This window comes from Lotus japonicus, chromosome 6, assembly GCF_012489685.1.
Source record: "Lotus japonicus ecotype B-129 chromosome 6, LjGifu_v1.2".
In the NCBI taxonomy this organism is placed as follows: domain Eukaryota; kingdom Viridiplantae; phylum Streptophyta; class Magnoliopsida; order Fabales; family Fabaceae; genus Lotus; species Lotus japonicus.
In genome coordinates, this window is record NC_080046.1 from 17,095,774 (window position 1) to 17,111,775 (window position 16,002).

General features: G+C 37.7%; 2 protein-coding genes and 1 long non-coding RNA gene across 9 annotated transcripts; 1 reads left to right on the forward strand and 2 right to left on the reverse strand.

The window, feature by feature from the left end:
* Nucleotides 1–933: 933 nt before the first annotated feature.
* On the reverse strand, nucleotides 934–2,657 carry LOC130726230 (uncharacterized). The gene is made up of 2 exons (XM_057577464.1): nucleotides 2,390–2,657; nucleotides 934–2,312 (listed from the first exon to the last, which is right to left on the reverse strand). The coding sequence occupies exons 1-2, from the start codon at nucleotides 2,635–2,637 to the stop codon at nucleotides 2,045–2,047; spliced, it is 516 nt and encodes a 171-aa protein (XP_057433447.1). The 5' UTR covers nucleotides 2,638–2,657; the 3' UTR covers nucleotides 934–2,044.
* On the reverse strand, nucleotides 2,654–5,225 carry LOC130725017 (uncharacterized). The gene is made up of 3 exons (XM_057576281.1): nucleotides 4,042–5,225; nucleotides 3,151–3,930; nucleotides 2,654–3,064 (listed from the first exon to the last, which is right to left on the reverse strand). Exons 1-3 carry the CDS (start codon nucleotides 5,053–5,055, stop codon nucleotides 2,654–2,656), a joined length of 2,205 nt encoding a protein of 734 aa, XP_057432264.1. The 5' UTR covers nucleotides 5,056–5,225.
* A 1,676-nt stretch (nucleotides 5,226–6,901) lies between these two features.
* LOC130726235 (uncharacterized) lies at nucleotides 6,902–10,014 on the forward strand. 7 transcript variants are annotated; one of them, XR_009014754.1, is made up of 7 exons: nucleotides 6,902–6,991; nucleotides 7,173–7,255; nucleotides 8,071–8,105; nucleotides 8,224–8,291; nucleotides 8,417–8,556; nucleotides 8,864–8,990; nucleotides 9,627–10,014. It is a non-coding gene; the product is annotated as an uncharacterized LOC130726235 (long non-coding RNA). The 7 variants fall into 7 exon arrangements; XR_009014755.1 differs by having other exon boundaries at nucleotides 8,238–8,291; XR_009014751.1 differs by having other exon boundaries at nucleotides 7,173–8,105.
* Nucleotides 10,015–16,002: the final 5,988 nt, after the last annotated feature.

The following is a 16,002-nucleotide window of genomic DNA, read 5'->3' on the forward strand; positions in this document are numbered from 1 at the left end:
TTTTTATCATGGTTCCGTATACACGTTTTGTAAACCTCTATAAATTTTCAAGTCACAATTCGAAGTACAAAAATCAGGAAAAATCGTACACTAACCGCAGTTCGTGAGAAACTAGACAGCTTAACCTATACTCACTAAAATACACATAACTCGAGCTACAGACGTCGGAATGACGTGAAACCAGTGGCAAAAGTTTCGTAACAGAAAAACCTACAACTTTTATGAAGACTACTTCTTCAAATTCGGCCATTAACATAGCACGAAAAAGGGTGCAAGAGAACGTAAATTTCTGCGCATCATGCAAGCCTATCATCTACCCCCAAAATCATCTAAAAACCAAACCCTAACTATTTCAATTTGGGAATTTTTGCAACCTAGGGATCCTAAATCATGCTTTCTATCATTATCCACTATCATACCAATCCATAAAACATGAATTCAAACCCTTACCTCTTGTAGATCAGTTCTAAGTTTTCTCCTCTTTTCTCCTCTCCTTCTCTGTTTTCACGTGTTTCTTGTTCTGCTTCTCTTCTAATTCTTATTTTTTTTTCTTTTCTTTCTTTCTATTTCACTCCTAACCCTTAAATAGCCATACAATGGGCCCCACTCTCAATTACTCACACTAAACCCTAAAACCTTATTTATCTATATCACATAATCACTTAATTATCTAATAAAATCACTTAATTACCATATACCATAATACTAATTAAAATAAAATAATAAATAACCTAATAACAGAAAATGGGGTGTTACAAGTTGAATCTGAAATTTTAAAAACAGAGGAGAGAAGGTGCGTTTTTGTTCTGCAAATGAGTGTTGGAAAAGGAAACAAATATTACTTTTTAACATTTCTCTTTCCAATTGATCTGACTTTTGCAGAGTTCTTTTTAATGTCAAGTTTTTGAAATGGTTTTAAAACAACAAAAGGAATTGGACTGAAAATAGAGCGGGAACTTCAGAGGAAAAAGAAAAAAGTTTTAGTAAAAGAGAAAAAAGGAAAACGTGACACGTGGCCCAGGAGGGGTTTCTTTTCTTAGAGTATATTGATTATATGTTGACACCTCAAAAATGAGGTGGAGAGAGGTGGAGGATGAGAGAGATAGGAAGAAAATAAAAAGTAAGAGAGAGAAAGTATGAGATGTGATAGATGATAAGATGAGAGAGATAGAAACAAAAATAGGTGGAAATGAAGTGTTTAAAAAAGGCTTAAATGCATTTGGTGCCCCTGATGTTTCATGGGAGTGCAAATGATACCCCTCTTCTAATTTTGTCAACGTTTGTACCCTCCATGAAACAAAACAGTGTAGCGTTTGCCCTTCTGTCAGTTCAACGTTAGTTTACTAACGGAGGGGCTGACGTGGAATTTTATTTTGCTTTTCCTATTTGCCACGTGGATTTTAATTACTGAATAACAAAAAAAAAAGAAAAAAGAGGGGCACGTGCTAATCACGTGCCTGTTAACCCTAAATCCCCAATTTGGGGATAAATCCCCAAATTAGAAACACAGAGGGAAAGGGACCTCAACAAATCGCGAAAGGGAAAGGGAAAGACGAAGAAGAGGAGCGACGAAGAACACGAGCACGAGAGCTCAACAAATCGCGAAAGGGAAAGGGAGAAGGCTAAGGGCTCGAGACGAAGAAGAGGCATACATGGGTGGGGAAAGCCATTTCTCTGGAGGGAGCTCTGTTTCCAGTGGCTACGGTCGAAGGAGGAACGTTGTTTTGTGCAAGTGTGGAGAAGTTGCCCCGGTTGTGACTACTTGGACGAACAAGAACGGAAATATTGGTAGGCGGTTCTATGGATGTGGCAGGTTTAAGGTAATGTTTTGGATTAATTGTTTAAGGTTGATTAATTGTTGTGAATTTGGTTTTGCTTGAACTGAAATTGTTGGGAAAATTTATTTATTCTCAGGAACAGAACAGGAGGCACTGTGATTTCTTCCAGTGGTATGATGAGTTGGAGGGTAACCCGCGTGACAAGAAAATAATTGCAGGCTTGTTGCGTAGAGTAGATGAGATGAAGAAGAACCAAGCAATGTTGATCAAGTGTTGTGTGCTGGGATGGTCTGTAGCTGTGTTCCTGTTGATTGTATGTGCAATTCTAATGGTGAAAATGATGAAGTAGAATTAGGGTGAGAGGATGATGTAGTAGAAGTAGGAGAGGTTGTGGGGTTTATTTGTACTGTGTGTGCCTTTAGTGCATATGTATGGAACTTGAAATTGATAAATGAATTTGAGTAATTTGTCCACAATTTTGGGCCATTGTTAGGTAAAATGATGTAGGAATATGTTGCTAGAAATGTATCCCTCCTGCAATATGCAAACACACAGATTAAGTGTAAATAAATGAGAGGACCCCATAAGAGTTTATGATCATGAGTACTTACTTGTAGTAGTTGTGCACAAAGTTTTCAGGGTAGGTGCGATTATACCACATACAAGCAATTGCATGACAGCATGGGATACCTGTCAAGTCCCATTTTCTGCAAGCACAATGGCTGTCTTTGATCTCCACACCATACTTCAAAAATGGACCACTTGAAACCTCAAATTTAGAGTATTCGGTGTCCCCATTCCATTCAGGATGCCAACTTTCTGCTTCTCTCTTGTTATCCTCTAATTTTTGTTGAATCATAGGAGCTATATTCCCTCTATATTTCATCATTAAATTGTCTTTGCTTCACAATCCTAGAGGTGATATAGCGCTTCAATCCTTCAACCAGTGAAATGATTGGCTTGTCTCTATGTTCTAGAATGGCCATGTTGAAAGCCTCACACATATTGTTCACTTGTAGGTCACACAGAGAATTAGTGCTGAAATGGGCCCTTGACCATTGCTTGGCAGGTATCTGACAGAGGTCCATCCATGCTTGTTCATTCATCTCCTTCAGCTTCTCCATAGCCCTATCAAATTGTGGAACAGTGCATGATCTTGCAGCAGCCCACAAAGCACCTTTCATTTCCATTCCTGGGTATTTCTTCCTCCAATTACCATACACATGTTTCACACAAACCCTATGCTCCACATCACCTGCTAATGACTGTAAAGTGGGAACTAGACCCTAAGTGTGAAAACAATCAAGAAATCAGTTCATGTTTAGGACATAAGTGAACAAAAAATTACAAATAAACAAAAATGATAAATCACCTTCTGTTGATCTGAAATAAATGCCCATCTCTGTTGCTTTACCAAGTTCAGGTCTTCAAGCAATAAAGCTACAAACCACTCCCAGGAGTCTCTGGTCTCAGCTTCAACAATGGCAAATGCAATGGGGAACATCTGGTTGTTCCCATCCTTTCCAACAGCTGAAAGGAGCTGCCCTCCATACACACCTTTCAGAAAACAGCCATCCAGTCCAATCAGTGGCCTACAATGATGTGCAAATGCCAGCCTGCAAGCAGCAAAACAAACATACATCCTTTCAAAAACAGGACCATTTGCTCCAAGAGAGCTCTTGATGATGACTGTGCTTTGTGGATTGCTTCTAAGAAGCTCATCAGCATAGCTCCTGAGATTAGTGTATTGGTCCTTTTCTGCCCCATCAATCATCTTCTTTGCAGCTGCCTTAACTCTGGATGCTTGAAACCTATTAAGGACAACACCCCACCTTATCTGCCCCTCAGCTATCACTGACTTGCATTTCAATCCAGGATTATGTCTTATAGTTGGAAGCAGCTTCTTAGCAAGGATTTGTGGCCTGGCATGTCTATTCTTTGCTGTCCTATAGCATGTGTGTTCATCTACAAGACTCACAATCTGCCAGAAGTTATTCTGCTTATACTTGGACAACCTGCAGTAGAATGTGCACTCTCCCTCACACTTGACAACCACTCTCTTACTATCACTCTTCTCAATTATCAAATTCTTCCTCCTCTGAAGAGCATATTCTCTGATGGCTGTCTTAAATACTTGAGATGCTTCAAATTTCTGGGAAAACAGTTCATGCAATAAACATGAATGATAAGAACATAAATATCCAGAGCATATTAATGTCTAAACAATTAGCAGATCTGAAAAATAATAACATAAATTAGGTACCTGACCAACTTCAAATTTTACTTCTGTGCCTTCTGGACCCAACTTGAATCTTGGGTACTTCTTCTGTGGTTGGTAATGCTCATCATCTGTGTCTGGTGGAGATTCCAACTCATCAGATGAACCATCTTCATTGTCAAAATCTACTTCATTGACAAATGCATCATCATCTTCCTCTGAGGTACTATCTGGATGCCTCTCATCTCCTTCAACCTCTAAAACTGTCCTCCAGTCCCACCTCTCATCAAAATCACTGTCATCTAGACTCACATCACTCACTGCACTCTCAGATTCAGATTCACTTTGACTCTCACTCACTAAACTCTCAACACCCCCCTCCTGCTCTGTCTTTTTGTCCTTCTTTTTACCCTCCTTCTTTTTACCCTTCTTCTTTTCCTTCTTTTTACCCTTATTGTTGTCCTTCTTTTTACTCTTATTCTTGTCCTTCTTTTTACCCTTCTTCTTTTCCTTCTTTTTACTCTTCTTTTTCTCCCCTTCCTTGTCTCCAGCAACTACCTCCTCTTCCTCAACAATAACTGCATCACCATCTTTATTACCCTCCCCACTGCCCTGTCCTGCATTAAATGCTTCACCCTCCTTATCACTCTCCCCACCAACAACACTTGTATCACCCTGTTTCTCCCTCTCAACACTACACTGTCCCACTTGTATTATGTCAACATCAATGTCTATGCCAGTAGCATGTCCCTCAACAGTAGGCTGCCCTTCACACAAGACTTCACTATCTTTCTCCCCCTCAACAGTAGGCTGTGTAAATTCAAGAAATGGTGGAGGTTCAACAAACTCAGGCTCTTCCTCTACTATATGCTCAACATAGAAGTTGACAACATCATAGCCACTCACATCATTCAGAAAGGCACATACATCTCTATCATCTTTGAAAGGCTTGCAGCCTATCTCAAACCCAAGGCCAGGGTCTTTGTACCACACATTAAAGTTCAAATATCCTAAGCCTCTGACAACCTTGCCTACATCAATTGAATTAATCTCATCCATATCCCAGTTTGGTAGAGTAAGACAAACCCCATTTATATAATCTACCCTCGGTTCACACACAAATTTCCCACCATGCCACACTTTAACTGTTGCAAATTGACTACTAGTGGGCCTGCAGTGAGAACAACATGCAATAGATTAAGAGAAAACACTCTGGCATGTGAAGTATTAAAAACAATAATCTTTCAACATGCAATAGATTAAGACAAAGGACACTGGCATGTGAAGTATCAATCAAACATAAAATAACATAACCAAGTCACTTTCAACATAGATGCACATGTGGGTCTCATGAAAAAGTATTCAAAAATAGACATGAATCTTGAAAAGGGATACCTGAAACGATAATGGTCGGGAATATCCTCCCCAAACCAGGAATCTCGAAAAGGGTCGTATCCCTGCTTTTCACAAGTGGGTTCTTCTTGGACCACATTTTTCCCCTTATCCTTCGTCGGGGTCCCTCCTGTTCTCCTACCTCGACCTCGACTACGTCCACGATTTGGAGACCCACTAGCCATGTGCGACGACAACGTGCTCAAGGATCAAGAAAAGGGGCCAACAACGTGCTCAAGGATTTCCTCAGGGCTAACGCTTGCACCTTGTTCCTCGACCGTTCCTCCCTCTGTGTTTCTAATTTGGGGATTTATCCCCAAATTGGGGATTTAGGGTTAACAGGCACGTGATTAGCACGTGCCCCTCTTTTTTTTTTTTGTTATTCAGTAATTAAAATCCACGTGGCAAATAGGAAAAGCAAAATAAAATTCCACATCAGCCCCTCCGTTAGTAAACTAACGTTGAACTGACAGAAGGGCAAACGCTACACTGTTTTGTTTTATGGAGGGTACAAACGTTGACAAAATTAGAAGAGGGGTATCATTTGCACTCCCATGAAACATCAGGGGCACCAAATGCATTTAAGCCTTTAAAAAATGAGGTATGTATATATCATTGCTGTAGTCTTCAGTAGTGGTCCGGGGCCTTTGGACCTTTGCTAACACTAGTTTAAACAATATTTTTTTTGTTTTTTATTCTGATCCGCACTTGAGTCTTGGACATTTTACCTATTCCTTTTAATTTGTTGACTATGGCGCGCAGCTGGTTCTCTTCTCATTTTCATATAATCTATAGTCACTACTAGAAATGTGCTAATTACCTGCGCATTTTTCGTCAATTTTTTTCACAGGCATTTCCTGCGAATTTTGCTGCATTTACGGTGTCTTTTCCTGCGAATATATTTTTCAAGGAAATATTCGTAGGTAACTATAGGATTTCTTGCGAATTTACCAACGGGCAACTATTCGCTAAAGACTTCGCAGCAAACCTGAAATTTCATAGGGATTTTGCTGTGGAAAATGCGCAGGAAATATGGCAGGATAAATTCTACGCAAATTTCGCAGGAAAACATTTTAAATAAAATTAAAATTAAAATGTAAAGAGTGTAAAATTTAAATCATTTTAGATTTTCGTCTTTAGTTCAATTTCATTTTCATTTTAGCAATAGGAGTTTTGAAACTTCTCTGCTAAGGTTCCTGAGTCCCTGCGTCGTACAACTACTCTGCCGCCGCTCGGCCTCCACCACCGCCACCGACACCGCCACCGCTTCATCGCGCGCCTCTTCCAGCCGCCATCGCTCGCACCTCTTCATCTGTTCTTGTTCGTGACTCTGTCCTTGGAGAGCAAAGCTAATCCATGGCGTCCACAGCGGCGCGGTTACCTCTTCCACGGCGGCGCAAGGCTGCGGCTCTACTTCCATTTCCATTCAGGCAAGTTCGCAGGGTGTTGATTCCTTTTATCATTCTATTGTTGATTAGGGTTTAACGTTGTGATTTGATGCTACGATTGTAATTTCAGAAACTATTCTCTCTTGAAGTTCTCTAGTTCTCTGATTCGTGGATTTCCTCTTTGAAGCTCTTCGTTCATACTCTTCCATCCCAAGGTAATTTTCTTCTTGACATCTATTGTGGCTTGGTTTAGGGTTTCATATACTTGGGGAATTTCATGGTAATCAAGTGTAGGGTACATATTAGCTATAGTATCAGTTAATGTTAGGTGTGAAAGGTTTTTATGTTGCTTTTGATTATCCACCGTTTCATGCAATCTTATGTGTTTGTGTGTAGCTCTACATATAAATTCAATGCTTCAAAAGCTTTAATGTTGCAGTAATGCAAAGGTTGGGTTTTCAATTGAAGCCTAATGTCAGGTTTTTCTTCTCTTTTTCAGCATTCATGTTTCTTTGGCAACACTAGTCACTCTTATCTCATTCCTGAAAACACAAAACCAGAAAACCTTACCTTGTATTTATTACATTGAAAATTAACCTGGCTTTATGAGTTAAATGTTGTATCTTGTGCTTGAAGGGTTCTTAATGGAAAGAGAAAGCAGAGTCTGGAAGTGGAACTTCAACAGTGCTAAAAAGGAAGCATTTTAAATATAACAAAATTAGTGAACAAATAGTAATGTAGCCTTAAATTGGGTCTAGTGAGGACATCTTTGTAGACATATAAAAGTGATTGGAAATCTGCATAAAATGCAAACTACCTACTAACTAGAGGACTATAACAAAGAAATGAGCTCAATTAGGTGGCCCTCATTTCTCTAACTGAAACAAAAACATGTGACTAAGTAAAGATGTTGTTTGCATTTGTCCTTAGGCTTCGTGATACTTCTAGTGTTTTCCTTTTATGTACTTATCTTGTAGAGTGCGCTTTTCCAGCTCTAAAGGTGATCTGACTATTGAATTCTGCACTAATATCAACAATGGTACAGTTGAAGAGTAGAGCATTTACTATATCAAATTTTTATTAGATGCTTTCTGGTGTTTCCATTAGATGCTTTCCTGCCTTTCAAGTTTTTATCAGCAGCTACAGGATGACATTAGTTTACTAAAACACTTGACTCAAAATCAGCTACTGCATCATGTTGTCCTTCTTCATCCTCCTCACTTGACTTAAATTAGATACTATAGTATATCAGGTTTTTGGTTGCTTCATCTGTATACCTTTCATTCCCATTCAGGTACCTTTTGAAGTTCATGCCAGAGTGAGCTCAAGGTAATTTCTTTCATCTTAGCAGAATTGAAGTGCAGTTTCTTTTGGTGTTTGAATTTTCTATTTACTATCATTCATGTCATAATAATCCCTTTCACTCCTCATACTTAAACTTAAAAAGTGTCATGATTCAAGGATATCTGAGAAAAGAGTCCATCCAGAAGATGTGCATCATCTTGATGTCAAAACGTAATGCTATTTCTTTTGCTTATATTTCTAGAGCACTTTCGTTAAGTTTCTGTGTTCATTTCGTATTGAACTCAGATGCGGAAACACTACAAAACTACTATATTTATAGTACTTTTGATTTGCAGTGGCATGCAAATTAGATAGGAGGCACTTCAGCTACAATTATAGTATAGTCAAAGGTGTCTTCATGAGCAGCTAAAGGGACATTCTTGTTGTTGACTTCAGAGAATTAGAGAAGGTTTTTGGTCTTCATGAGCAGCTAAAGGTATTAATTACCCCATCCTTTTTTCCTTTGCTATAAGTTTTTTGGAAATTTGCAAGATAGGTGAGAATAGAGCAAACGTTTGTGTTGTTGTTTTCTTACAATTTACAACTGCAAAACCTTGTTGGATGAGGGATTTGAAATGCAATGAAAAAAGGGAAAAGTTGACACACTGTTAAGAAGAAAGGTGAAGAAGACATGAATCTAACTTAACCCAAAGGATTGGTGGATTACTGATTTTATCTATTGAAACTCAATGACAAACAGGCCCTAAATCTAACTCATTTAATGAATGTATAATTACAACTAGGTCTCCTACGATGTGGAAACAGTTGTCGACTTCGGTGGATTAACTATCTTCGGCCTGGCATCAAGCGTGGCCCATTTACTGATGAAGAAAGTACTACTATTCAACTTCATGGCTTGCTTGGCAACAGGTACCTCACTGCACCATTTGCTGATTTTTCATGAACATGTAAATTCATGCATATAACCAACCCTTGGTTCTGAAGGTTCATTTTGCTCATAAGTTGAACAGTGAATATGTCACATGCTTCTAAAGTATGAAACCTTCAAGTTTGCTAGTTTGAATAGGATTCTAGGGACAAACAGACAATTTTCTGAATCTCCTTGATGGTATATTTGACTAAGATTATCTTCTCCTTAGGGAAAGGCGATACTTTGATCTGATAGTATGATTTTCTTCATTAAACTTATTTTAAATCTCAACCCAATATTCTGCTCAAGGCTTATTTTTTATTTTGAGGAACTTGATTGAGTGATATGCATAAATGCATGAAGTTAGTTTAAACACTCATTCTAAAACTGAACATTAAAGGTACCTTTTATATGCATAACATGGATTTAGATAAAGGGGGAAAAGAGCTCTGGTAGGATACTTTTGACAGTTTCTGTTGTAGATATGTTGATCTTTTGAATTATATTTTTTCCAACTTGATTTCAGGATATGCGATCCCTCTTTGATTTGTATTTGAAACTTAGTACTGTGGTGCGTCTGAATTCATCTACGCTCGATACTCACTTGAATTTTCCTTGTTCTTCTATGATGGCAGAAGCAATATGCCGAGAGGGAGAGAGAATGTTGAGTTTCACAGTAACTACATCAAGTAATGGCTAATGCAGGAGTATGCTTTGGCAAGGAAAATCCTAGCAGCGGCTGTTTTGTATAATGGCTAGAACTGAGATTAATTAAATTAACATTTGTGAGCTTTTCTCATAGTAATTAAGTGTAGGGTGCATATTAGCTATAGTATCAGTTAATGATTTTTAGTGGGGTTGGGTGTGAGGTTTTTATGTAGCTTTTGACTGTCTGCTGAAGCAATTATCTGTTTCATGCTTTTGACAGATTTTTTCTGGTTTTAACTTGACTCTTTTGTTTGTATTGAGTTGTACTTCATTTCAATATTCATTTGGCTTATGAAAAATGGAACTTCAATCTTATTTACTTTGCTTTTAAGTTTTGATTACTATTATTATGTCCCATTATTCCACACTTGTTTGCTTGTTTCAATTTTTTTTTAAATCTATTTTCAACGTAAAATCTGGGCTTTTAAACAAAATTACCTCTAGAAATTTCCTACGAATTTATTAGGGAATATTCTCTTACCTGCGAATTTTCCTGCGATATTTGCGGCGCATTTTGAGGTGAAAATCGCAGAAAATGTCGCAGGTATTTCCTGCGATTTTTGCAGCGCATTTGGAAGGGAAAATCGCAGAAAATGTCGCAGGTATTTCCTGCGATTTCTGGGGAAATCGCAGCAATAATTATCCACGAAGGTATTAGCTGGGTATTGAAAATTCGAGAAAATTTTCGCAGGAAACGTGTTTCCTGCGAATTTTTGAGCTAAATTCGCAGGAAAATGCGCAGGAAATAGCCGAATTTCTAGTAGTGAGTGACTTCTTTTAAACACATTCAGACTACCGGTAGGATGCCAATGACATTCGACCTAAGAGAAAATAAGAATTAAACTCGGAACATGTGATCAATGTCAACCCAAGTTGGCTATAGAACCTCTTTGAAAATCATATTTTTCCCCAAACACGAAAATTTAACATAGTAACTTGCATGCTTGAATCTATTTTATTTGCAGTTTTTTTATGTGAATTGCACTTTTTTCTTATGATTCTTATTAGGGTTAAATATGTTTTTGGTCCCTGACTTATACACCATGATCTAAAATGGTCCTTATGAAAAAGTTTCATAGTATTTAGTCTCTGAAATTTTTTGTTTGATTGGAATTAGTTCATATGACATCATAAAATATTTTTGAAATATTTTTTACCCGGTGACTATTCCATGTGGCAATCCAAAACGTCGATGGATCAGCTTTTAGATCTCCAGGCTCGAGCGGTGTGGGTGGTACTCAAGAACTCAAGAAGAATGGTGCTTGGGGTGTTTTCAAAGGCCATGGGTGAATTGTGGGCGCACGAAGCTGAAGTCAAGGCTATTCTATATGCTCTGATTTTTTGCAAACAGCATATGCTTCGCCACATTACCATCGAAAGCGATTCGATGCTTGCAGTCGGGTGGGTATCCTCTCATGATAATCGCCCCTGGAAATTGGTACAAGACCTGAACTTAATAGACGTTCTTTGTGAAAAGGTAGATTGTATTGGAATTCAGCATATCTTCAGGGAGTCAAATCCTATTGCAGATTATCTAGCGAAAAGGGGAAGCCGCAAAGAAAACACAATTTGGTCTTTCTATGGCTTGTTTGATTGAAGGGATATATACAGTTTGGATGGGTCTTAGAGCTGGGACTGGAAGTAAGATACATGCTTTGCGCGCTGGATTATCGCTTTTGGTACGTGCTTTGGTGGAGGTTCCCTTCTCCACGGTAGCACTTGCTATGTTTTCATAGCTGATTGGGGTTTTTAGCTGTGTGTTTTTTTTTTATGTTCTTTTATTCTGCACTGTACTTTTATGTTGTTTTTCGTTATCTTTCTTAGCTGAGAGAGTCTGTTCTCAGCCCCTATTTCTTTTCAATATATCTTCTATTGTCAAAAAAGGTATCTATGTGTAATTTTCACATCAGTTTTAGTCCTTCCAAAATTCTTTTTCATCAAATTTAGTCATTTTAAAATTCTTTTTCACCAAATTTAGTCCTTCCAAAATTCTTTTTATGAAATTCAGTCCTTCCCCATTTTCTACTTTTTCCTCTTCCTCTTCCTCCTCTCACCGATCACCCTTTCTCCCATCATTTTTTCCAGCGAATCACCCCACTCAAACCTTGGTAGCTTCGAATGAATTATCATTTTCTAATCACCAAGTTGCAGGAGTTTTTGAAGGAAAGGAAACAAAGCTGGAGAGGTGGAGGTTGGAGGGAAGATGGAGAAGAGAAGGTTTGAATGTGGTGTTTCGCCCGTTCGCCGGAAAAATGGCGGGAGAGGCGGGAGAAGGAAGATGAAGAAGTGGAAAACAAAAAATGATTGAATTTGATAAAAGAGAATTTTGGAGGACTAAATTTAATAATCGGAAAATTTGAAAGGACCAAATTATCCGAAAGAGAATTTTGAAAGGATTAAAACTTATGTGAAAATTACATTTGGACACTTTATATGCGACTATGATTGCCACGTGAGCTGATGACTAGGTAAAAAAAATACTTTATGATGTCATAAGCATTATTTCCAACCAAACAATAATTTTATAGGACTAAAAACTATGAATTTTTTTATATGGGTCACTTTAAATTATGGTGTATAAGTTAGGGACAAGAACATATACAATAATTTTATAGGACTAAAAACTATGAATTTTTTTATACGGGTTACTTTAAATTATGGTTCTTCTTCTTCTTCTTCTTATGGTGTATAAGTTAGGGACAAAAACATATACAATAATTTTATAGGACTAAAAACTATGAATTTTTTTATATGGGTCACTTTAAATTATGGTGTATAAGTTAGGGACAAAAACATATACAATAATTTTAAAGGACTAAAAACTATGAATTTTTTTGTATGGGTCACTTTAAATTATGGTTCTTCTTCTTAGGGACAAAAACATATACAATAATTTTATAGGACTAAAAACTATGAATTTTTTTATATGGGTCACTTTAAATTATGGTTCTTCTTCTTCTAGCTAATTGGAAAAAGCAATTTAAGAACAGGCGTATAGGCGTATGTTAACTTCTAGAGTTACTGCCCTTGTGTGTGTTTTTTTTATATAAAAAACCGAATATATATTATTAATAAATGAGAAGAAGCTATGAAAACAACCCAAGTAGGAGTAAGCCAACTTTGCATAATTTAATTTTCATACATTTGCATGTATATATTAATCGCGTATTGCTTTTATCATTCTTTCAATATTTTTTTGAAATACATCATTCTTTCAACTGACATGGTATTTGTTCTTTATAAGAATTATTTCAAAAGTTGCTATGGTATATATGAAAAAGGCCTTCCTTGTAGAACTTCATTCCTGATAAAGAGTATGGCAGTTCGTTTTAAATAATAGCTGAAAATATTCATTTACTAATATACAACAAATAGAAAATAAGTTAAATAAGTTCAAAACTATCCTCTGTATAAAAGGAGAAGATAATCATGAGGATAATTCATAACTCCCAACAAAAATTCAGAAACCAGCAAAAAATTCAGAAACCAGCAAGCCTCTAATCACATATTCAACAATGAGATGAAGAAAACAGTAGTAATTTTATTGAACTGAAGAAATTGTTCCAAAACAGTACAGGAAGAAGAAAATCTCACTAGCAAGAAAAGAAAACAGAGAGAAGGGAACCAGTAGAGAACAGAACCTAGTCAGATAAATCCTAATCCTCACACATGCTTTTTCCCCTCTTAAAATACTCACTCAAACCCTAAAACGTGCGGGCAGTTTGTGGGCTCGGTTGCTCCGCCTAACCGAATTAGGCCCATATCCTACTTTGGGCATATCAGCTGCCAGGTGGCTCTGTGAGGTGGCACCTAATGCTTTCTTAATCATAGCATTATGACGAACGCACTGTCGCGGGTGCGTGTCAAAGTAATCCTGCAACAAAACTGATTAGTGCAGTACAAGGTGTAACACCAGGATCGTTCTTACCAGGACTAAAGTGAATTATAAACTGAATTTAGAGACAAAAGCAAGTAAAAGAGGTTGGTTGATTGATTATCAAGCAGGAAAATAAAAGATTGAATTTTCAAATGAGAAAAACGTTAGCCTTCAGGTTATAATAGTCAAGTGCAGCATACCTTCATCGATCACAAAAGATTAATTCAATTAATTATTCAAGTCTCTGACTAGAAACTCAACTCACAATCGTGAGATGGAATCCTAGATCCTCTACCGGACGATCGCCCAGAATTTGATTTGTTCAAGTTAAGAAAGAAACATCGCCCCCTCAAAGTACAAGAACAATCTAAAGAGTCAGGATCCTCAAAGCTAACAACCAATCGGTGTTAGAGATTTACGTACACAATCGCTTCAACTGATTCACTCGCTTAGATAAAGAAATTAGAACGGAATATGACTTCAAATTCAGACGTCATGAACATAAAGCATATTCAAGCATGAGAAAAGATCATAAATCAACTTTGAATAAAAAGACGAATTATTATTAAGAACTGAACCTCAGGTATACAAACACATGAAAATTAAAAACCCTAGGACTAACTGAAAAGTTTAGCAAGCCATAAATAAAATAAGGATTGTAAAAGAAAAGGGAAGATGAGGTTAGGTCCTAACAAGAGCCTCAACTATCCTATTTATACTAGTAAATAAACTTATTCATCAAGTAACAATACTTGTTATTTAAATCTTTCCTAAATCTTCTCTAAATCTTCACAAAATCGGGCCCAAGAGAGGAGTAAGCTGCTGAAGACTCAGGTTTTTGCGGGACCTACACGAAGGCCGAATCTTCAATTGAGGTCAACATGAGAGTTACGTTGTAGCTCTTTAAATCAGCTTCGCGGGCCTTTAATAGGATCTTAATTTGGAGTTCTGTAGCCCAAGATATGATCATTTAAGTGCAGACTGTTCCAGACTCGCAGCATTAAGGACAGCAACTTTGCAAGACATTTATGACCCAGTTAGAGGCTGATTCTCGAATTTGTCTGAACTTGAAAGTTGTAGGGCTTCGCGTTAGCTTTCCAACGACATATTACACGCCTCATTCGGATCACTATAGCTCCACATTCAACCTGTTCTAGCAAAACAATTACAGAAACTAAAAGTGTAGAATTAAGCACATTTCTATGAATAATCCAAATAAGCATTAATGGTCAGAACATGGCTAAGACATAACAATTAAGCACAAAAATATATGTAATAAAGCTTAGAAAAACACACATAAAGTGCATCAATTATGCGCGTATCACATTACCCTCCTCATCGAAAAGGACCTTGTCCGCAAGGTCAAGTTGAGGAAAATGATCCTGAACATAAGACAAAAGTTCCTAAGTGCAATCACCAGTACCATCCCACTAGACCAGAACTTGAGGAACCCAACTATTATGGAGCCGAACTTGATGAGCATCCAAGGCTGTCATAGGTTGAATTAGCGGGCCTTCTGGAGTTGTAATAAGGGGAAAGAGAATACGCTGAGATCCTGGATCTGTCCTGCAAGGTTTCAGCACGAAAACATGGAAAAATGGATGAATTTTGGCCTTTGAATGGAGCTCCAATTGATAGGCCACAGTACCAATGAGCTTCAGGATCTTAAAAGGGCCAAAGTAACGCATGGACAACTTCTAGTTGCGCTGAAGTCGCAAGGAGTGTTGACGGTAAGGTTGCAGTTTGACAAACACAAAATCACCAACATTGAACTCAACCTCAACGTGTTTTTTATCGGTATTCAGCTTCATACGAGTCTGTGCGCGAGACAAGTTAAGCTTCAATTGAGCTAGGAGTTGGTCCCTTGCAACCAATTGAGCATGAACATCAAAGGGAGTGTCGTCGCGGGTATAGCAAGGAATAATTGTTGGAGGATCTCGGCCGTATAAAATCTTGAAAGGATTCATACCCGCTGATGTTTGAAATGAGCTATTATACCAGAATTCTGCCCAAGGCAGAAACGAGACCCACAAACGAGGATTCTCAGCAACAAAGCAACGCAAATACATGTCCAAACATTTATTGAGAGCTTTAGATTGGCCATCAGTTTGGGGATGATACGCAAATCATCTTCAACGAAGTTCCTTGGAGTTTGAACATATGTTTCCAAAAAGAACTAGTAAACACCTTGTCATGATCAGACACAATAGAAGTGGGTAACTCATGCAATTTAACGACAATGTCAAGGAAAACTTCTGCAACCTGTGGTGTTGTAAAATTGGACTGTAACGGGGCAAAATGAGCAAACTTAGATAGACAGACAATGACAACGAAGATAATTGAATAACCCTTAGATAATAGAAGACCGATGATGAAATCCATAGCAATGTCTTCCCAAACCTGGTTAGGAATTGTCAAAGGGCTTA